The sequence below is a fragment of the Neopsephotus bourkii genome, unplaced genomic scaffold, assembly GCF_033783945.1.
Source record: "Neopsephotus bourkii isolate Nb327-2 ecotype Australia unplaced genomic scaffold, CSIRO-AGI_Nbou_v1 NB_382, whole genome shotgun sequence".
Lineage (NCBI taxonomy): Eukaryota > Metazoa > Chordata > Aves > Psittaciformes > Psittacidae > Neopsephotus > Neopsephotus bourkii.
In genome coordinates, this window is record NW_026900887.1 from 6,602 (window position 1) to 30,555 (window position 23,954).

At 41.9% G+C, this 23,954-nt stretch overlaps 1 protein-coding gene across 1 annotated transcript in view; it reads left to right on the plus strand.

Moving 5' to 3' along the window:
* Positions 1-256: 256 nt before the first annotated feature.
* The window catches only part of SETBP1 (SET binding protein 1), a gene marked incomplete at its 5' end in the record, with an annotated part of 84,731 nt that continues 61,033 nt past the window's right edge, over positions 257-23,954 (plus strand). The window contains one exon of the mRNA XM_061349040.1: positions 257-3,722. Coding sequence (XP_061205024.1) covers positions 257-3,722 — 3,466 coding nt within the window. The remainder of the gene's footprint in view (positions 3,723-23,954) is intronic.

Sequence of the window (23,954 nt, forward strand, 5' to 3'; positions counted from 1 at the left end):
CTTAGCAATTCTGCTTTTGTAGAAATATTTCCATTGTTTTTACAGTGGGAAAACAAAACAAAACTTGTTTACAATGCATGAATCTAAATACAAATTTGGGTCAAGTATAAGAACTTTCTAAAGGCTCCTAACCCTTACAAGGGCATGTGTTAAGAAGAGTTGTCATTTGCTGTACAAATAAAGACCTGCAATCAGGGTTATGAATAGACTGATAAACTAATATTTTATTTTCTATTTATTTTCTGCTGCCTTCCAGATTTATGAAAGGCCACAAAAACATTCTGCTCTGCACTACGATCCCGGCCTCCAAAAAGACTTCACCAGTGACACCTTAAAATCAAAGCACCAGCAGAAAAGTAGCAACCAGCACCACCTTGACTGGTCAACAAGCTCCGACACTGGATCTGCTTCTCAGAGTTGCTTCATAAACACAGAACCCAGTCGAGAAGCAATTAGTGCCACCAAGGCCTCCACTCCAGAGGCAGGAGTTTCTTACAACAAATCTCAAGCAAAGAAGTCCTGCGCTAGCAGCACGTGGGGGCAGTTGTCGGCCAGTAGTAAGGAGCTTCTCACTTGCAGTGCAGTCCCATCACCTAACAACATCAGCGTGGCCACCCAGCCCAGCAGTGCCTCCGAGTGCAGTGGGCTTTTGCCACTTGGTGATCCAGAGGGAAGCATGCAGCTGGAGGTCCCCGATCAGCCCACTGGGAGTACAAAGAAGAAGTCCAGCAAAAAGGACTTGTTAAGTCAAACGATCCAAACCACAGACATTGAATGGGTGAAGAGTGCTCAGAAAGCATTTGACAGCAAATCCCATGACAGCATGGAAGGGAAAAAGGAGTCTTACTCAATGGAAAGTCTGTTGGATACATCACCCTTGAAGCAGAATCCCACTTCTGCTAGCAGTTGTGAAAGTGACGCCAGTCATGTACGAATTACTATCCCAATAAAGTCTCCAACAACAGATGGATCTGGCCACAAAAGGAAAAAAAGGCAATCCACAAAATCTTCTATTGAGAAAGCTATCCAGGAGAAAAGCCTGCCTCGTGGACTTGCTATGAGCAGTGAAGTAGCAAACAGGACTAGCTCTCAACCAGAAGGAAGTAAAAAAGATCTTCGAGCCACAAAGCCAGGGAAAGTGATTGAAAATGAGTCCCCCTTAGTAACTATTGACAGCGGCATGCTCACTGACAGAGCTTCCCCCAACAGTGCCACCAGACTCAGAAAACCTGTCGCTCTGACATCCACTCTCCTACCCACAGATCTTCCCACAGCTGGCAAATTATCTGAGATCCAGCACCCCAAACATGTGACTAAGCGGCGATGGACCTGCAGCAAGCCTAAATCTATCCTTCGGGAAACCTCCATGACGACGTCTGAGAAGCTGATGGTGGAGCCTCCTTCAGCCTATCCCATCACACCATCCAGCCCTCTGTATACCAATACTGACAGTCTTACTGTGATCACACCTGTCAAGAAAAAAAGAGGACGACCAAAGAAACAGCCTCTGCTCACTGTTGAAACCATTCATGAGGGGACCTCCACCAGCCCAGTGAGTCCAATCAGTCATGAATTTCCAGGAACAAAGAAAAGGAAAAGGAGACGGAATCTGGCCAAGTTGGCCCAGATGGTCCCAGGAGAGGACAAGCCCATCAATGAATTCAAGTTTCACAAAAAAGTTGGGAAGCTTGGGGTCTTGGATAAGAAGACCATCAAGACCATTAATAAAATGAAGACCCTTAAGAGGAAGAATATTCTGAATCAAATCTTGTCCTCCTGCTCCAGCAGCATAGCTCTGAAGGCAAAAGTGCAGCCACCATCTAGTGCTGGGCCAGCGACCATTGATGCCAGACTAGGGAAGCAGATCAATGTCAGCAAGAGGGGGACGATCTATATTGGCAAAAAACGGGGCAGAAAGCCAAGAGCAGAGCTGCAGCCTCAGACAGAAGAACCTAAGACAACCATCAAGCACTCAAGGCCTGTTTCCAGCCAGCCAGAAAACCCAGCAGTGCCTTCCAACCTGCAGTCACTTGTGGCATCGTCACCAGCAGCTATTCATTCGCTTTCGACACAGTTAGTCGGGACTAACGGCAACCTTAGCCCTGCAAGCACTGAAACTAATTTTTCAGAGCTAAAAACTATGCCAAATCTTCAACCTATCAGTGCTCTTCCTACAAAAACACAGAAAGGAATGCACAGTGGAAATTGGAAGCTGTCTCCACCCAGGTTAATGGCTAATTCACCTTCCCACCTCTGTGAAATAGGTTCTCTGAAAGAAGTAACCCTGTCTCCAGTGAGTGAGTCTCACAGTGAGGAAACTATACCGAGCGACAGTGGGATAGGTACAGACAACAACAGCACTTCTGACCAAGCTGAGAAAAGCTCAGAGTCCCGCAGGAGATACTCCTTTGATTTCTGCACCCTGGACAATCCAGAGGCTATCCCATCTGACACCAGCACAAAGAACAGGCATGGTCACCGGCCGAAACATCTCATTGTGGATAACTTTCTCTCTCATGAGAGTATTAAAAAGCCAAAGCACAAGAGGAAAAGGAAAGGCCTGCAGAACAGAGACGATCTCCAGTTTCTGTCAGACCTTGAGGAACTGATCAATAAGTTTCAAGTGTTCAGGATTTCCCATAGAAGTTACACATTTTATCATGAAAATCCATATCCCAGCATCTTCAGGATTAATTTTGATCACTACTACCCTGTGCCATATATCCAGTATGACCCATTGCTCTATCTTCGCAGGACCTCTGACATGAAGTCTAAGAAGAAGCGTGGTAGACCTGCCAAAACCAATGACACCATGACAAAGGTGCCTTTTTTACAAGGGTTCGGTTACCCTATTCCCAGTGGGAGTTACTATGCACCCTATGGAATGCCTTACACATCAATGCCTATGATGAATCTTGGTTACTATGGTCAGTATCCAGCTCCTTTGTACCTGTCTCACACGCTCGGAGCGGCTTCCCCATTTATGAGACCAACCGTGCCCCCACCACAGTTCCATGCAAGCTCTCATATGAAGATGTCCACCACTGCCAAGCATAAAGTGAAACACGGAGTACACCTGCAAACACCTGTGGGAATGGGCCTTGGAGACATGCAGTCCTCTTTGGCTCCTCCAAAGGTTGGAGGAACAAGCCTTTCAAGTGGCCGACTTCACAAAAGGAAACACAAACATAAGCACAAGCATAAGGATGAGCGGATATTGGGAACTCATGAAGATCTGAGTGGTCTCTTTTCTAGCAAGCCCACTGGCTTCTCTAGCCATGCTATCAGTGAAAGGCTGAGTGGCTCAGATAAAGACCTCTCCTTGCTGAGTGAGAAAAGCAAGCATAAGGAGAAGCAGAAGCACCAACATTGTGAAACCGGACATAAAGGCTCAAAGAGTAACTTTGAAGTGGATACACTGTCTACGTTATCACTTTCTGATGCCCAGCAGTGGACACAAAGTAAAGATAAAAACGACTTAAGCAATGATCCCATTGACTCTTGCACAAAGAGATACTCTGGTAATACTGAGAGTAATGGAAGGTCAGAGTCCCTGGATGTGTTTGGTGAAATGAATTCCTCAAGTGAGAAGCGGGACAATGATTCAAGTGGGAATAAAAGAAGAAGCTTTGAAGGGTTTGGAACCTACAGGGAAAAGGACATTCAGCCCTTCAGGACAAATAGAAAGGATAGAACTACTTATGATTCTTCAGCCTCTTCAGGTAAGGGCTACTTTATTCTATTTTACCTTTTTGCATTTAAATTGTAATGCTGAACAAGAGGTTCTTCTCATTTACAGCAAATATTTTTGAGCCAGTAACTTCTCTGGCTTTTTGTATTTGACTCTCATTCTTCATCCAAACTTTGGGGAGATTGACAAGAACATTGGTCATGCGTTGTTGTGGTGTAAGCCCAGTCGGTAACTCAGAACCATGCAGCTGCTCCCTCCCTCCCTCCCTTTCTTCCACTCCCCCCCCGTCCCCCCGAGGGAGAGGAGAATCAAAAGAATGTCATTCCCACAGGTTGAGATAAGAACAGTTCAGTAGCTAACGTATAACACAGAACCACTGCTGCTGCCACCAATAATGATAATGATAAGAGAAATAACAAGGGAAGAGAATACAACTGCTTACCACCCACCAACCAATACCCAGCCCGACCTAAGCAGTGATCTAGCCCTTCCAGGTAACTGCCACCAGTTTATGTATTGGGCATGTGTCCTGTCTGTGCTTCCTCCTGGCTTCCCCTCCTCCCTGGCAGAGCAGGAGACTGAGAAAGTCTTTGGTCAGAGTAAACATTACTTAGCAACAACTAAAAACATCAGTGTTATCAGTGTTGCTCCCAGGCTGAAAGTCAAAAACACAGCACTGCACCAGCTACTAAGAAGGATTAAAAACAACCGCTATAGCTGAACCCAGGACATGCGTTAAGCTATCATTAAGCCAAAACCTCTTAAAGTCCTTGAGCTGTTACACAGTTTTTTTCTAAACTTTTGTCCAGCCTTTGCTTATCTCTCATAGCTTGTTGTGCTTCCTCCAAAAATATCACCATTGCAATTTGCAGCAGCAGCAATTGTAAACCCTGTTGGCAAGGTAGGCGTATCTGTTACTGGTGTCTAATATCATGGGATGGTAGTCATTGCCTAACCTTTGGAAGAACAGCCATATTGTTGAGCAGAGAGTCTGCTGTGGCCCACAGAATGCTCAAAAGCCATTTGTTGATGGCGTGGACCAGACATGTGGGAAGATGTGGAGCTGGGTTGGTGTCCCATGACTGGTGTGGTGTACTGCTGATCCAGAGGGACCCATCATGATGGTAGTTGGGCTGAATGTATGGAGACCCTAGGTATGATCTTAGTGTAAATCTGTCGCTTCCAGCCAGCAGGTGTTATGTAAAGTAATCATTCCTGGCCGTGGGAAGGGACTGGTGTCATGGAAACAATAAACCCTCAACAATTGACTGAAAAGTTTTGAGACTCATGACTTAGATATATAAGCTTAGTAGATGAGGAGGGAAAAAGCTCCTTTAGATTCCTAAGGACATCTGTTCCTCTCCTCCAGAGGGGAAAAAAGAAGGGAATCTGACTCGTGTCTGAGAGACTGCATTGTACTTTACAATAGGGAACTGCTGTTGTGATAACACAGAGGCAGGTGTTTCACTGAAATATAAATGAATTTAGCTTGGGAGCAAGCCCAGAGCTCCTGCACCATCAGATATTTATCAAGCTAGATTTCACACTCCGCTCTGGAAAAGGGTGAGCTTTACTGCACCAGCTTGTGGTGGATGAGATACTGATGTGCTAAAAAAGACCTACAAAGAGATGTAGTTCATAGCCTGAAAAATGAAAAGAGAATCATCTGAGAACACAAAGGCAGCAGAGAATTTGTATAACCTGTCAATGCAAGGCTTTTAAGTTTTTTATTGGCTTGTAACTGATTGAGATACAAAGACTGTTCATACTTAAGCCACCTAGACATTTCCATTTCCTTCACTGAGAGCAGAATCTGGACTGTGGCAAGTCTAAAATGAGAGCCATGAAAATACTCACTTTCATGGTACTATATTGTATCAGACCAATTGTGACACCTGGAAACACCAGAAGAGACTGAATTCAGTCACAGGTTTTACCAGGATTGCTGCATGCCTGATAGAGAACAGAACTATTCTCTACCAAGTGTTGTGGTGCCTATTGCACCACATTGGAAGTTGTGCCTAACTGACAAGGGTTAAAAGTCTTCGAAATTTTCAGCAAGCATATTTCTCAGCTTTTTAGTGGAAGTTGCTGATTTCACAGTTTGATAACATTTGGATTTGTAGCTTTTTTGCTTTCTGAACGTATTTCCCAATTTAATACATTTTACATTGGTGTAACAAATTGTTCAGACAAAATTTTCAGAACTGCTGAACCCAAATGAGTTTTCAAAGTAGGGGTATGATCCCCACCATGCTGGCTTCAAAATAGAATTAGTAAAGAAAAGGTCCATTTGATGTTATTTTCCTTCAGTTTATTGTCTGTGATGATAAAAACATAAGGTGGAGTGGTAGAACTTTCATTAGGAACTCCATCAGATTTGGTGTTTAAATTGGTTCTCATTTAAAACGAAAATTATTTTTATTTATTTTTTACTTTTCATGATTACAACTGCACATTGTTCCCCATAACCTAATCCATCAAGTCACAGATCATGAACTGGCTTCTTCATTGTCAAGCTATTATTTAGATGGAAAAATCATCAGCCGTTAGCTAAGCAGAGCTAGCTAACCAGAGCCATACCTTGCACTACAAGGGAAAATACTAAAACTAAACTCTGCCAAGAAAGGCCTGGAGCCAAGACTGCTCATTAAAGCTTAGGAACATCTGTCTGCTCAGGACTCTCTAAGATCTCAGTGCAGCTTTTTTGCCAATCTGCCTTTGACCTTCACTGGGATTCCCAACAGAGGTCTGCACTTCAGTCTAGCCATAACTATTAACCGGTTCCCACTGAGGAAGGATGAAATATTTCCATGATAACCTTGACCTTCTTTCTCCTAATTAACCTTGCATTTTCTTGAGGTGGCTAAACTGCATTGGCTAATCGTAAAAATAAAAGAAAAAAAGCCCTATGAGAAAATACAGCTCTGTCCCAGGAGGCAATTTCCATAGCTTGATTGCTCTTGACATTCTGTATTTGTCATCTTTCACAATATAAAAATAATACATAACAGAGATAAGAGGAGACATCCTGAATATTCAGATGAAAGCTGAAAATAGATTTATATCACAATTTCAGTGTTATTTTTAGTGCATGGGCATTTTGGTATGATCAGTAATGCCATTTGCAGCTTCATTATATGTTGCTGGAGATGAAATATGAAGCAAAACCCATCCACACTCAGTAGAAATATGTGTGAGAAAGAGTGATGAGAGAACCATTTAGTGCTCTTTGGTATTCAGGTGTTACAGTTTCTTTTCAGTGTAGTGTGCTGGTGCCGATGCCATTGTATTGTTATTTTTGTTATTACTATCTGTGTAGTACTAGTCATTTCTGAAAAGATCACAGTTCTCTGGTTCTACGTAGTGGTCATGCATATGGTAGAAAACAGTTCTTCCATGTAACCTTAAAGCCTATGTATGATTTCATAATCCAGAAAGTTTAGTATGTGAAGGGAAGAGTTGTCCCTCTTACTTTTGGGAGAAGCTGCCTGCAGTTCTGGCACAGGAAATCTGTATCAATCTGTGAAGGATCCCATTAAGAGAGTGCCACCATCCACCTTGGTTGTTCATAGCAATGTCCATTCCCTATACTGGACTATCACTGGCCATTCATTAGTGGGGACCTTTTGAGCTTTAGCTCATTTTAAGTCTCTTGGGACCTCTTGGGGTTAAACGTGCAGTGTTAATGCATATGGCTATTCCCCTAGTGCACTGCCTGTTTCTCCACCATTGTCGTGGAGAAACTGGAGTCCTTTTAATAAATGCTAATTAATAATTCTTCCCACCTTCCTTCCCATCCAATCCCTATGAACTGTTGCTTTTGCATTTTTCTGAAATTGCTATTTTTGTAAGTTTCATTGTGCTCACCTAATCCTCCTGCATTTAGAAAGACTAATTAATTAAAACTAATTAAACACTGCTTTCCTATTTGGCTGATGCAGAAGACTAGTCCAGTGGCATCAGTCTGGCCTATAGGGAAGGATACAAGAATAAGCGTTTCAGATCCTGCCTTGCCATAGTCGTAGCTTCACTTGGGCACATCTTAAACCGAACTTTCAAGTTGTGAGCACCAAACACTGACTTGGCTGACTCCATCCTTCCAGAGGTATGCCTCATGGATTTGCAAAACATGGTTGAGGCGCCTCCGGCACTCTGTGACCTGAGGCACTGCACACAGCTGGATGGATGATCCTTTCGTCTGCTCTCTAGTAGTTACTAAAGCCTCAGGTGAGGGACCCAGGGAGAGGCCACAGATTGGTGCCACAGCTGGGTTGGGGAGATGGAGAGCAGAGCTCTGTTTTACAGAGGTCTTTGTAGCATAAACTCCACATTTCTTTGTCATATATCTGCCTGCTTTGGCCTCATATATGATGCTGAAGAAGAGACTTGTGTTTCTGATGAGCAGCCTTGATGACATAGCTTGTTCCTTGGGAAGAAGCAGGAATGGTTACTTCTTCCTTATTTCCTTAGGTGGGCAAATGAGTAAAAGCTTAACATTTTGAAGTGCATAGACAGGATGGCAATTTGTGTATACGACCTGTGGGGCTGTTCAGGTTGGAGAAGAGAAGGTTGTGTGAAGACCTCATAGCAGCCTTCTGGTGTCTGAAGGGAGCCTATAAGGATGCCAGAGAGGGAACCTTCATCAGGGCTGTAGTGACAGGACAAGGGGTGATGGGCTCAAACCAAAACAAGGGAAGTTCAGGTTAGGTACAAGGAACAAGTTCTTTACTGTATGGGTGGTGAGGCACTGGCACAGGTTGCCCAAAGAAGTGGTAAATGCTCCACCCTTGGCAGTGTTCAAAGCCAGGCTGGATAGAGCCTTTGGGGACATGGTCGGTGAGGCGTCCCTGCCCATGGCAGGGGTTTCGAACTAGATGATCTTAAAGTTGTTTCCAACTCTAACTGCTCTATGGTTCTATGTCCTAGTTACAACCATTGCAGGCCAAGGGTGTACCTGGGGGTGAAGCAGAGGTCAAAAGTCACTATATGCAGGACTCTATTTCTGCCTGCCTTTGTAATGAGACTAATCAAGGTCTCTGCTATCTCATCCTTGTGGTATTTCTATCTCTTGGTTGTTGTTTTTTTTTTTTCCTAAAGATGATTATACAGGCAAAGATTGCCTTGCTTGCATATAGGCATCATGGCTCAAAAATCAGCTAATAAGTACATGAGTTTCATCAGATACAGCATAGACACCGTGCACAGTAAATTTACAGGAATATGAAGTTAATCATATGCAGCTATTAGGAAGGTAATAATCAACAGTCGCTGAATGCTGGATAGTTAGCATGACAAACATGCTTTACAAATTAATGCTTAACTTACCTACAAGCCCCCCATGCCTTCCTCTTTCAACATCCAACCGTCACAAATTAATTTCTTCTGATTTGACCTTTCCTCCTCAGCTGGTTTGTATGGTGCTAGTTTAACTCTGAAGAAATAAGTACCAGCTTTAGATGGAGGATGAGCATCATGCAGTGAGTAGTGTTTGGTCCTATGACTTAAGTGGGATAAGAGAGGCTGTGTCATGAATGTGTACATACTCAAGTTGCACTTAGTAAATGCATGGATGTGCACTGTACTTGTTTGAAGTTTTTTTCCAATGTCTTTATCTTAAAAGTTCCCTTGTTCCAGTTAAAAAGCCTCACACTGGGTGATTAAACCTTCCAAAAGAAGAGTAGGAGGAATACTGGAGGAAGGGAGGAGAAGTGACAATCAAACAGATGAACAGCATCTGATGTCGGTACAAACACACATATAAGTAACTATGCCCTGCTGAGGAGTGTTATCTATCCAGATGAGATTTCTTCTCTGACAAAACTCCCCTCAGATTCCTGCTGGAATAGGCCGTTACCACACAGCATTGAATAAATCTCTGGTTCATCCTCTCTCAGAAGTCAAATGCATTAGTGTGATTTAAAACAGGGCTTGCTATGAGCAAAACCAAACATGGTGAAATACTCTCAAAGGCACCATGAGTTTTGTTTTGATTTGAGGGGGGTGTTTGGTTTATTTTTTTAAGGAACAGCATATACAGTTCTGGACCATTATCTTGAAGCCTTAATCAGCCAATTTTACACTGAGAAAGTGTCTGTTTTTCAGTAGTAGGTGAGCATATTTGTTATTGTGGAAAATGCAGGTAAATGGGGTTACCCAACTGCCTCATTAAACAAACTTTTCTCGTTTTTGTACAATAATACTTTCCAGGTTATTTTTAATAACTCCAGAATGACAGAGTTGTTCTTTATTCTGTAGTGAACAAATTATCTCAGTAACAGAGGAAACAGTAATCCAACACTATATTCGATGACCACTTCCTCATCTGACCAACTTAGAGACAAAATCAATGTCTCTACTGGCTGGGTCTTGCATATATGTACACATGGATGCATCTTTACATACTGGAAGAATGGAAGAAAATTGAAAATCAAATAATGAATGAAGTTCATTAGATACCAATTCAAACTCACGTTTAAGTCACCTTGGTTTCTTCAGTAGTGGTATTTGATTCAACAGGACCTAGGTGCCATATGGCATTGTGTGCACAAATGAGAGGCAGGCTGATGCATGGTCAAAAGGTTGGAGACTCGTCTTCCATATCATAGTTTTCTCATGTGTCTGCAGAAAACTGTCTTAAGTAAGTTGCAGTAAACCTCAGTTCCTGCCTGAGAAAAGGGGATAAAAGCAATTTCTGCTTTTATCAGACCACAGTGAGGTCTGATACACATTAATGCCCAGCGAATGCAGCTTGGGAGCAATGGCAGTGCTTGAAGTGGATGGGAGAAGAGCCAGACATGAAGTTCCCTCACTGAGGATGTATGCAGTATTAGTCACCCTCCCTTTCCCCAGCTCTGCCTTTGCTGTGGTTTCCTCAGATGCCCCAGGCTCCTACATAGCTTCAAGCAACTCCAAAAGTTTGCCAGCCACAGTGTCAGTAAGGGGGCTGTGCCTTTCTGCTGTGTCCTATGGTGAGCGACAGGTGCTGTACACTTACGGGGTCAATGTTTGTACCCTCTGGCCTATAAAAGTCAGTATCGAAGCTTTACGGAACACTATTATTTGCAAATAAAATTAAGTTACATCAAAACAGCTGTTTGGCCCCCTGAATGCTTAGGAGTACAACCAAAACTACTGAAATTACCTTCAAAAGCATTATCTGCCCCCCTTAAGATAAACAGCCTTTTTGTTGTTTTCCACTAAATCTTCTGCCAGTCCTGGGGAGAGGAGGCCAAGCAAGCATGACTGTTTCTCCATTCTGCCAATGGCGTTTCCTAGAGGAATGGGCTGTTGAAGGATAACAAAAATTATGGGGAAAGTAAGTCAAAGCTTTTCTGGAAAGTGTTTTGAACAAAGCATTTGAACTACAGTGATTTTTGTTGCTGTTGTTGTGGGTTTAATGCTACCACTTGTTTACTGTGCGCTTCCAATGTTTGCACTGACCAAAGAGACAAGAAACAAAAGGGAAGCTGTAGTGGCAGAGGGAGCTGGAGTATTTGCCATCCAACCAATCTTTTATTTCCTCTCTTAATGATTGTATGTTTATTGCATTGCCTGAGGCTCCGTACAAAGTCTTTTGGACCGGTGATGAATTAATCAAATGAAATGCTATGACCCGTTTGTTTCTTTGGGAGTGTTACAAGCCTCCCAGCACCCTGCCTAATTTCTGCCTCTAACTTTGCTCTCTGTCCAGCGGTCAAGCAGTTCTTCCTTCACAACTTGGCAGCTCCCAGCTATTTATCTTCTTTGTTTCTGGACAATGCCAGAATGTCTTGTTTGAAGTTTTTATTTAGACCACTGCTGGTTTATGGAGTTGTGCAGATTCCACACTGGGTGTGCAACAGCTTCGTGTCAGACACAATTGGCTTCTGCTGCGCTCTTGGCTTTTAAAGGCACTGAAGAATCATGGCCATATTCTCTTCTAGGCCTGGTGTAAATCAAATGTCTCCCTACTGAAATCAATGAAGTTGACTTTTGGAGTGAAGTGTTGAGGTGAAAAGAGAATGTGGGACTGGGAGGTCAAATCTCTGGCTTGACTGGAGTCCTTGAGGCTGTGCTCTACCTGCTGGATACAAAAATCAGCCTCAGTTCAGCATCTGCCAAGATTTTCTTAGGTTGGGGGAAGAGGATTTGTTAAGATTTTGATATGTTGCAGCCTAGATACTTGTATAACTGGCAGTTTAAGAAGAGTTAGAAGGGTGCTATAGCTCTGGAATGCATGAAATACAATTTCTTGCTCAAAGACACTGATAATCTAGGTTAAATGCAAGAGGTTTCATGATGCATGGAGGAAGTAAAACAGAGCAATGGCTTTATCCTCACTATTAACCTTCTGGTCAACATAACCTAAAGCTGGCCATAGCAAAAGCTGAACTCAAGACACTTGCCCATGAGTGGGATAACTCAGGGCAACCTGCATCCTGTCCTACTCAACTGCAAAAGTGAGAGTTGGGGTCTGTGACCTCCAGAGCATGATCTAAAGCAGCTTCTCCATTCCCACTGCCTGCCAAGACTTTTATATTCATGTATCACAGCAAAGGAAAGCTGTAAAAGCATTATGCCAGGTGCTTTAGTCTGCCTGCTTACAATAATGATGCTGAACAGCATAAGGAGTAAGAATATCCTGTTTTAAGGCTTCACCGAGAAGTCAGAATACTTCTCCTATAGATCAAGGGCTGAGGGAAGGGGAGGGAAGGGAAAGCTTTGACTGCCCATGGAGGAGTTTTTAAACAACCTCAATGACTTGAGAAGACCCAAGGAACTCATAATAGGAATTGTTAGTGTTTTGTCATTGAAAACATGCAGCTGGGCATGGGTCCCCGTAGGATTTTGCAGCAGCACTGAGTCTGACTGAGCTTTCACATGGGGCGGTGCTGATTTCAGGAGTCTTCAGGAGTGTGTCCAATGCAGACTTAACTGTCACGGAAGCAAAGGACTAGATGGCTCAGAGGGATTTGCTAATGAGTTATCAAGCCATGGGTCACTGGTTGAAATTTAATCTGCAGGAACAGTGACAGAAAATCAAATCAAAGTGCTGACGTCAGAGTGATGCTGGAACAGCAGTAAAAGCATTGCTGATGGCTAAGCACGCACAAGCAGCTTAAATAAATGGGAGCAAACTGTGAGGAAGTTGTCTGGTTGATCCCAGTTGCAAGATACAGCTCAGCCAGTTTGTGGTATACCTATCAGTAACTTGCTTGCCTTAGTGCAGTTGTTTGTGAATGACGACAGCTTATCTCAAAAGAATCTGACCCAAACTCAGGGTTATATAGCACTATAAGCAGAGTTGTGGAGACTTCTAGGTAGAGTTTGCTTAGCAGTGTCATGAAATGTGAATCAGCAATGTACCACAAGGCTCAGTAGTTTCCGGTTATGGTGATGGAGCCTTTTTGCTGTTAGGTCCCACACTGAGAACAGTAGTGATAGCTTTACTGTTCCTGGGCTCCTGAGACAACTTGATAGCTTCACAATAGCTTTGGGGGGGGTTGGGGAGGGCCCATAGTCCTAAAGGCATAAACCCAGCTGTTATGGTTTACATGGTTAGCAGAGGAAACCACATAATAAAACGAACAAGGGCACCCTCAGCAATGGTAACATTCCTGTATATGGAGGTCAGCATGCTAGGGGAGGCAGACTTGTGCTGATGTTCCTCACCCCACTGATGTGTTCATTGACCTTTTCACTGATTTTAAGGTGCAACTCAGCTGTCCTTCCTCTGCTCCCAGGCAGGCAGGCTGAGGATACCGCCTCTCCAGATGGCATAGCGCTGCTGTTTCAGCTCTGTCTTCGGCCTTCATCACCTCCAGTGTAGGCAAGAAGAGATTAGTAGTCAGCATTGTTTTCTGAACCAGCTATGATTGGTTGACATAAAGAGCACTTAAGAAAGTTGACACAGCCTCTAAGTTGCTCAGTTTGCTTAAAAATAGAAAATATCCCTGAACTACTCCAGGTTCTCTTTGCTGCCTCAAGTCTAGTCTGCACCAGTAAAACCTTGGTCTTATCCCAGAACTGGGACGTGGTCAGTTGGAGAACGTTTGTCATTCTGATATTTATTTATTTTCCATTTAAAGAAAATGAAATCTGGGAGAGCAGCAAGTTAAAAAAAAGTATTAAAAAAATAGTTAAACTCCAGATTCATGAAGATTTCCTGTTTTGCTTCTTAGCAAAACCTCAAAACCACTTTGAACAAATTTCCCACCTCAGCTGAGGGTGGAGTTGTGTACGCCCCACATGTGGCGTCTAGGAGAGCACCCAAGGACAATAGCACATCTCCTTTGGCACATGGTGGGGGCAAATTTATTGCTCGTAGGGCAGTCAGTACGTGCGCCTGTGCATGACTGCCCAAAACAGCTTTTGACTCAGCCAAGTACATTGGAAAACCTTAATTTTTCTACTTCCAGTAGAACATACTGAACAAGTAGAGATGTGGCAGACAGAAACTGGAGGCGTTTGATAAGAGATGCCTCTCGAGATGCTAGGCAGATACTGGCCATTGTCAGAATGCTGGGCAACCTGTTGGAATATCATTGATTTGATCTAGTGAGCAACATCTTGGTAAATAAGAAGAGCAGAGAAATCTATTGCACTGAAATTAATGGTTATTGCCTGATTTCCTGTTAAATGAATTCACTGCAATCTGAAGCAATGCAAGCATTTTGCAAACACAGCATTCTTTGGCTCCTACACTGCATCATGGCATTACTTTAGGTAATAAAGAAGATCTTATTTGTGATATAGTGTGCTGTGGTAGGTAGTAAAATAGCTAGATGCCTGGGAACTCTGGATGGAGCTATGGCATTTGGGTGTGTGATTCTAAGTAACAATAAGCAGTGCTTAACATTTCCTCCCACACTAGAAGCATACCCATTAAAAGTTTAGCCAAGTCAGCTGTGCAAGTTCTTGCATAAAAAGACAAACTGCTAAAATGCTAATAGGAGCCACTCTTATGTTAAAGAGTGGGTAGAGCAGGATGCATTAACCCAAATCCTCCTTCTCTACTGCTAATCGGGAGAGAGTCTTGCTGAGATCAAAGAAACCCCTAGCAGGTAAAAATGATAATAAATCAGTCTCAAGCCGAGTTTCAGGACTCCTTAGTCTTTTTCTAGGCTGCATAGTTTGAAGAAGTTAGTGAATGTGATTTAGACTATCAGTGAGACAACTTAAGTCCCCATGAGAATGAACTGGATGTGTATAAGTTGCAGGGAATGGCTCAGTGTGCTTCATCTGGAGAAGAACCCACCTCCCAGTGAAACTGAATGTGTATACAAATTTGGACACTGTGGTTCAGACTCAAAGTGTATCTTAAGCACATAAGCATATAGTTTCACATGTGTTCAGTAGCTGACAGCTCCTGGCAGTCCATCATGACTCATAAGTAGATGAAGAGCTGTTAATATCTCCCAAAGTGTTGAAAAGGCCCACTTCATTAAGTCATAGCTTAAATGAACCCACCAGTTTTAGATGACATTGACCTAGCATGGAACACCTCAGCACAGAAATATGGGGCATGGCTATACTGATTTTGTGGGCTGAACCGGAAAGAAAGTATATGCCTCTGAACTGCTTGTTGCAGGCTGGTTTGTGTTCCCACAAATGATGGCTGAGGGTGCCTTGAGTGGGCAGACCAACCCATGCTGTGTAGCGCTTGATCCTGATCTCCACTTGGCAGATCCTGATCTCTCTGTAGCCCTGGTTACAATTATAAGCACTTTTGAAATATTTTTTGTTATTTTCCTAATCCAGACACCCAAACAGAGGCTTTTCTACAGCCATCTACTTGCTGTGTGCTCTGGAAGTGACAGGAGAGATACTGGGGTTTGGGGAATTGAGGTTAGCATAGGTCAAGTTGTGGGTGCATGTCCACATTGTGGGTGGAGCAGAGGCTGGAGCACATTGTCATCTTGGCCATGCCCAGCTTTTTTTTTTTTTTTTTTTTTGATGGAACAAATGACTCCCAGATAGTCAGCTAACATGTTCAGGCTGTGGAGGACCTGATGCCAGGATAGGGGGGGATGGACAAGTCAGTCTGGCAGTAGGGAAACACCAAGACATTCCTAAATGGCAGTTAACCCTCAGGCACAAGAGAATGCCTGTTCCCCAGCCTAACCCAATTCATGTCATTTATCTGATATAACTCTAAAAGAGATTTACAAACAAAAGACCTCCCCTTTCACTGGGCTAAAACTTTCTATCTTCTTCATCTTGCGCTACTGTTTCTTAAAAAGTTCATCTTCAGCAGGAAGAGACAATGCCTCCACTCCAGCCTTATCTGTATGCTGGTATAATCTGAGCAAGTGGAAATGCTGGGATCAGATGCCATCAGGCTGGACATCCTAGATCTCTACTTTTCTATTTTCTGGATAAGTGCTCAGACCTTGTTCTTCCTCCTTGCATTTATCCCACAACACAGGTGCTTGCCCTTTAGAGGGAAATCCGTAGTATTTTGATTCCTGTGTAAACAGGATTGCACTCTGTTGAGCTTTGAATTAAGCACTTACTCAGCTACACTCATGAGAATAATGTTTCCTAGTGCCTACATTTGAGTGGCTGCACATGTAGTGCAGCCACACAAAATCATCTTGTGAAGGACCCACAGCTCACCCTTCAGTTGATGGAGAAATGTGAATGTCATTTGGGTGCTACTTCAGAGGCATCTGAAAGCACCCATTATATGCATTCCTTGTGTAGCTTGCATAGGCACCTGCCTTAAAGTGATCAGAATCATTCTGCTGGAGCCAAACACTCATTTTCTTTTTCAGATTTTGCAACAAATAGAGTGCCTAAAGAAGGCAGTCTCAGTTTAGCCTTCAGGGTCTCCACATTTACTGACTGAAATAATGATATAACAGTCCTTGCCTATTTCAAAGAACTGTTGCAAGGTTTTAATGAATTAATACTGTCAAGGTTTTGAAATGTTGGAAATGAAATGAGGTCTATAAACGAAGTGTATTATTGTGACTTGACGGCACTTTCTCCTTCATTATCACACCCTGCCTGAGCAGAGAGCAGGGCAGCTGCATCCTCTGATTCATCACAAAGAAAACCTCTTAAAATGTGAATTGTATTGATATATTTACACTGGTTGAAATGTTCCAGGGAGGAGGTATTGCTTCTCATTCCAAGAATGCTGGCCAAAGTTCTAGCAGCTTCCCCTTTTTCATCCCTCTCAGTATTACCCCATCTATACTGGAGTCCTCAGTCACCCAGCACTCAGTGTTTAAGTGAGGTGTGCCAGAAGGTAACTGGAGATGAGACAGCCCTACTAGGATTTGCAGAAGACCTAATTACTTGACAGTGACAGTGTTGACTAGCACAGGTCCTCACCCTGAGCACTGTAGTTTCCCCAGGTAGCTACTTCCCAGGTAGTTCCATTTCTGTAGTATGACTGATGTTAATTATAGCCATGCAGTTTCAATGGTGGGCAAGAAACCCGGGAGAAGTTGGTACCCCTGAAGTCCTTCTTGCACTTAGCATCAAATTACAGCAGAAAACTCCTTGCACTAAGTCCCTTGGTAGGTCACGCTGCTTCATCAAAGTGCAAAACAGCTCATTAGGTTCCAAGCAGGTTTAATTTTCTCTGTATGTAGATTCTCAATGAAGAATGCTATAAACTTACTTGCTAAGCACTTTGCCTCCACTGCTATGTGAAACACGGGCAAATACTGCACCATAAAGACAGAGAGAGGAGCATCTACCATAAAACAGTGTAACTCCAGGTGATGCCACTAAGCATCCAAGGAATGCTGCCTTGACCTAGCCACTTCAGGAGGGTGTGGCTGATCAGCAATCCAAATGGCTGGGTGGTCCTACCAGCAGGTCCTCTGCTCCAGGAGCAACTTTTTTGCATCCATAGCATGCTGCTATTGTTCCTGACATTGTACAAAAGGGCCCTTGGCATTGCCCCCTGGCTTCATGTATTGTCCTGGTAGTGTTCAGTACACTAAATTGAACTAAACAAATGACCCTTTTGTATTGATCCTTGCCACAGAAAAATAATTACTTTTCCAACCCATTGCTGTCACTAGAAAGCATCATGCCTGCTGTTGTCATAGTTCTATCTTCTGTCTTCATCAAAAGCAGAGTTTACATTTGACCCCAGTGGCAATTCCTAATTTGGGGGTAAGGGATGCCTTGAAGACCAAGTAAAATTTTACCAGTATAAGCTTTTCATCTGTCAACGGAGATTCACATAAACTGGTCACTTTAAGTCAAGTTCAGTCAGAAGGGAATGTCACAAGAGTGCATCTCTCAGAGTTGATAAGCCAATGAAGTTTGTGCTTTTTTTACATATGCTATTAGGTATTAAATATTCTAACTAATTTGTACGTGGTGGTGTTCAGCAGTAAATTTCAGACAGGTTTTACAAGAGAGGTCAGTATCTTTACCCTCATTTTATGGGTGGATAAACTAAGGTGCAGGGAAGTCTAATGCCAGAAGGTTGGTGTCAGAGCAAGAAACAGCTAATTGCAACAGACTTAAATGCATCATTGTGCATGCATATCAGTAATTCTTATTACAGCACCAACCACAAAGTTATTCACAGTTACCAAAGACAGAAATAGAGCAGTACTGACCTCTTCTCCAAAGATAGAGATATGCTCCCCAGAGATTTTTTTCTCCCCAGAACTCACAAATGACTTAAGAAAGAACAGGTGTCATTCCTCCACCTGGGTGACTATGCCCAGAGCAATAGAATTAATTTTTAGGATATGGTTTCCCTCCTATTTACATCAAGCTACTAGCAGTGCTTATTTTAACACAATTGCCAGGGGACTTTATTTTTAGATTTTGTCTGCATAGTATCATTTTGTAATTCTTCCTTTGTGTAAACCAAGTGAAGGCATTTCAATGGGAACATGAAACTCATTGGAAGAATTATTGCTGCCTCACAAATATATAATGGTAGCCTAAGAAAGCAGCAATCTTCTCTTTCTTATTACCAAAAAATGCTCCAAATCTGTAAAGCTTCCCCAATATTTTACTTCAAAAGACCAAATCACAATTTGGGTTACCTTTCAGTAGGAACTTTATGTATTTTCCAGCTCTTAAGAGGTTCCTTAGAAAGTCTTATTTCATCCAGATGACATTGCTCTCTTGATGACTATCACGCTCCTAAAGGAACATTTGCCAGTGGGCCATAATCTTGATTTAAAAGATCCTAGAAAATAATACAAAATTGAATGAGAAAATAAAAAACATAAAAAAAAAAAAAGGAAGATACAGTTTGTGAAATTCACATAAGCAAGAAAAATCCAGGTGCCATGAAGACTGATTAGCCACCTGTATTTCTATAAGTGTATGCAGCTTGATGTACTACACTTCTGTGTTATATTCAATTATTGTGTTTCAGAAGAATGTAATAATTGCCACACTGCATCTAACTCATCTGATATCCCATGGAATGTGGAAGAGAAAGCATGTAGAAGAAGAAAATGGCGTACATGGGGCCTTCCCCTGATTAAGAGATAGGCTTTTTTCCTTAGGGATCACTTTTTGCATCCTTTCTTTTTCTCTCCCAGTGTAATAGTAAATACTCTGACCATCTACACTTTGGAAACTCATGGGGTGTTTTTGTCTTCATACTATTTTCAATAAATCCCACCACAAATCCCACCACAGGAAGCAAAAGTTTAAATGTGACCAGCCATTTAGGAAAAAAAAATATTAAAGATGAGAACCCTTGTGAAAACCAGCTCCAGAGTAATAGCAGTGGTTCATAAAATAGGAGTCTCAGAGGACAGAAGCTGTGGGCAGGGCTAAGATTTCAGTAAGGACGCATCCTGATTTACACCAAGTAGGATCTGGGGAAAGATACTTTTACATTGCCTGAATGCCTTCAACCTTGGGTGTTGCCAAAGGAGATGAAGTTTACAAAGAAAATACATTTATTCATTAATGCACAGTTATCTCTAAGGAGGAGAGAAACGGTTGTGTAGTGGTGTGCTGAAATCTCGCACACATTTTAGGGACCAGAAGACTGTGACTAGCATTGCTTTCCAAATTTCTGTTGTTCTAACTAGGATTATATAAGACACTTTAGAGGCAAATTTAAAGAAATAGATTTTCCGGACTGACTGCCAACAAACCCAGAAGAAATGTCTAACAATGTGCAACTTATGAGTGCCTTTTTTCAGCTATAAGTGATATTTTTCAGGCTGCAGAATGACATTGCTTCATCCCTTGGGACCTCATGTGCTTTTGGGTTTGGTTTTTTTGTGGGTTGTGTTTTTGTTGGTTTTTTTTTTTTTTTTTTGGCAGAGCTCTTTAGTTGCATAATGGTGATATATTTATTCTAAGTTTTAATTTGCAATGTTGGAATAGGCCTTTGGTGGCTAGGAGAACTCATGGCTCATTCCTCTCCAAGAAAAAAATTTCCATTTTTAACAATAACATCTTGCCAAATTTTAAGTAATCTACCGAGGCTCTACCATGAACATATTTGCCCATCACCTATTAAAGACATCCGCTTTGACAGTTTAGGAGGCCTGAAGAAATCACGTTGGATAATCATGTGATGGGCAGTATTGCCACAATAAGTATAAAGGACTAAATCTTCATTTCTTAAATTTCTTCAGTTAATATTTATTCAGATCAAGACCGCATTCTCTCAGCCGTGCTACAGAGAAAACAAATGGATTAATAGCTCACCATCTACCCCTCTTCATTATCATTTATCAGTTGATTTTTTCAGTGGTGCAATGCCACCTGCTTTCAGTGTGAATTTATTATCCAAAACACTACTCAGTTCCCTCTGAACTAGCAAATTGCTGAGTTTAAAAGAAGATACCAGGGGATGCCTACATGCAACAGTACCATTTTTCATGAGAATTTTTTTGATGTCAAAAAACAATGTGTATCCACAAAGCTTTGCACAACCTAACAAATGACCAGTTGACACTGTGCCTCTAATTGTCCTCAACTGGAAGCAAAAATGCCGCCTGTGAGCCAAAGCTGATTAACGCTATTGGTTGATGGATTTTCTTTTTTTTTTTTTTTTAATTTAAAAAATAGGAGCCAAGGGGAGCCATAACAGCTCTGAACTTTTCACAAGGACTGCCTCTCCTTTAGGGGAATCTTGATTTTTCCTGCTGTTTTGTTTGTTTAAAAAAAAATGGTGATGTCTGATCTTCAGGAACGTACCTCATCATCCAACCCACAAACTGTTGGCAAAATAATAACCTACACAGAATGTACTGTTAGATTTTATGTATTTTTTTTTTTTTTACTCCTTCCTGTCAGAGGTATAAATCACAGCTTTTTGCTTTTGCAAATTAAAGTATAGGCTTTACACTGGATAGTTGGCACTGTTTCTTCTGGCCAAATGTTCCATGCTGCTTCCAAAGAAACTGTGGACACTGAGTTGGCTATAGTTTGTCTTTGAACTCATTCGCAAAAACTCAGTTTTTACAGGGCTCCAAGAAAAAAATATACATCTTTTATTAAGTTACAGTTTAACTCTTTTGTGTGCAGAATTGCTGATGGTAATTCTATCTGGGTTTTTCAGGGGTTTTATTTGTCTGAGATTTTGTGTTTATTTCTTCTATTTTACATGAATGATATCCTGCCATATAAGTACAAAAAAATTATATATTTCTGATTATCTTTGTGAACTGAAAAGGATCTTAAATTGAAAATAGTTATTTTGCTAGTTTGCAAGACTAAGTTTCAAATAAACCATATTAAACTATTATTGAGTAAATACTTCCCATTATATTTCCAGAAGTCTTCTCAGCTACATGTTGACCTTTATGTCTTTGTAAAGTAGTAAACAGTGCTATTGTTACAGCTTTTCCTCTAATTTGTTGATAATGTATTTCTACATAGCATAGAAATAAGAACGCGTCATGGCATCTGCCCTTGAAGCACTTGCTGATTTTGCCCATCAAATATAGTTTAAAATTTTGATCAGCTGAATGTTCACAAGGAGTAAATAAAAGTTATTGGTGTGTAAAACATTGCAAGTCTTGTTTTAATCTTGGACTTTGCCCTCTAGCATCCTTATACTGCTTTTTTTTCTGCAATTCTTCCTTTCTATTGATGTGATGCCATCTTTGGTACTCTAACAAAGGGCTATATAAATGTTTGGAATCCAGAACAGATGTTTCTGTACAGTTTTCATCCAGTTTGCCAAGTTCAGACATAAAACAAGATTCTGACCACTTGTGGTTACTGCAGATTGGATGATCTTTTTCAAAGGACAAGTAAGTGTGCTGGGTCCAATGATATCCTGTCTTCTGGCATCCTACCATATCTTCCTTACTATACCATAGTGTTTCTCAAGCTTGCTTTTGTTTCAGTCTCATAATTGGCTTTGTATATCCACTGACTGATCTGATTTTCCTATCAAGATAGGGCTGTTCACTCCAGATTTTCACTAGAGTAACTGAGAGGAAAATTTGGTCCGTATGCTCTGTAATAAGATGTATCATCACTGTCAATATTTTTCTTCTTCCCATCACTCTTCTGCCATATGGCAACTTCACAGGAAAGAACTGAACTGCATATGTTCTAAGCAGGACTTCTTCATTCCCTGCAAAATTGAGGTTGGTTTTATTACCACTCAGATTTAAAAATGGAGGAAGTCCTTAATCGTTTAACTTTGGATTTTCATCTAACTTTAGCCGCCTAAAAGATAGGCAACCAGTAGAAACTAGTCATCTGAGCTCCTCCTCCAGTAACTGGAGGGAGGAAGAAACTTTGAAAGGGTGATGCATTGCATCAGAAAAACAGAGCTATGGAGAAATTTCACTGGAATGAACATGTGTGGAAATCTATTCAATATCCATTGGTCTAAATGTTGTTGAACAGAGGAACTGAGCTACAGACCCAAAGGCAATGTCTGTGCTGCTGGATTGAGTGGGGATAGGAGATGATGTTGCTGAGGTGCTTTTCATCTGCTTCATGGCATATTTTGGCCTGTGCCTGGTAAGGTCTCTCCACATAACACCTGAGCATGACCCAGTGAACATCATGAGCCAGGGATGGTTTTCAGTCAGCAAGACACAGATAAGGCTATTTTGTTTCCCTGATGGGAAGTTCAGCTGTAGTAAGACAAGCCATGGCATCCACTTGCTTTCAGGGTCATAGGGTAGATGCTGGCTCATTTTATTTACTGTTGTAGACATAGCCAAATAAATGTAAGCAGTGAAGGTAGCACTATAAAAGAAATGTAAAGAAAGACAGTAAAAAGAATGAAAGATTAACAGAGTTTTTCTGAAATTGGGACTTGAGTACAAGTAGCAGCCTGTGAGACAAGAGCTGCTGTTAATGAGACTTTAATTATTAAGCAAATTTTAAAGACAGTCTTTCCCTTTACTGGTGCTAGAAAGTGACTAACAGTGACTTCCAGGACCCAACCTCCTAAGTGACCCTCTGAAATCAGTCACCCCACAGATCCCCTTCAAGCGATCATTAGAAAGCTGATCTTCAGCGGGTTTGTACTCAAGAAAATGGCTAGTGTCACACAAGTGTGTCTGCAAAGTTTCTGAGTTCTTCTTGCTAGATTTTAAGACTTGGGACAACCCTGTCTTAAAAACACTCACTGGTCAATGCAGAGTAACCAGATCCAGCAACAAGCAGTGCAAGTGTTTCAGCCACTTTCAACCACTGTTGTGAGACCCAGGGACCATGGGATAAATTCAGATGAATAACCCTATTTCTAAGTTTTTTCCAACTAGTATGTGTGTATTGCAGACTTTTAACTGCCAGGCTATTCATTTTTCTGCACTAATAGTTTCCCTACTAGCTGACTGGTCTCCCTAATGTGTCGCACCAATTTTATTAAATATGAAAATAATTAATGTTAAGAATGAGCCTAGAAAGCTCCTCATCTCCCACATTGAGTCTTAGTGCCAAGTGTCTGGCTGGCACCATCTCCAGTATTCTGCAAACAACATCTGCATGAGCTTGTCAGTTGTGTAATTCATAAAGTTAACATAAGTGACTGCCATGATTTGCTGAGCAGCACTGATTAGAGCTGTTTGCAAGAGGGAGGCTTTGCAGCATGTAGGAGAAAGAGCCATGCAGTGGCTTTTCCAGGAAAAGGAAGAGGTACCTTGGGCAGGAGTACGTCATTTGCAGGAAAGATTTTGAGGAGATTTCCTTCTCCCCCTAGCAGGATTTCTCCTGTCCCAGAAGTGATTAATGATGCGTCCCTGCTGAAATGAATGCTGCTGTGATGAACTCAGAAAACGAGTGTTTTGGAGGCACCAAGCTGGAGAGGGACAATGTGCCAGAGAAATGAGGGAGTTCAGAAAGAGCATGA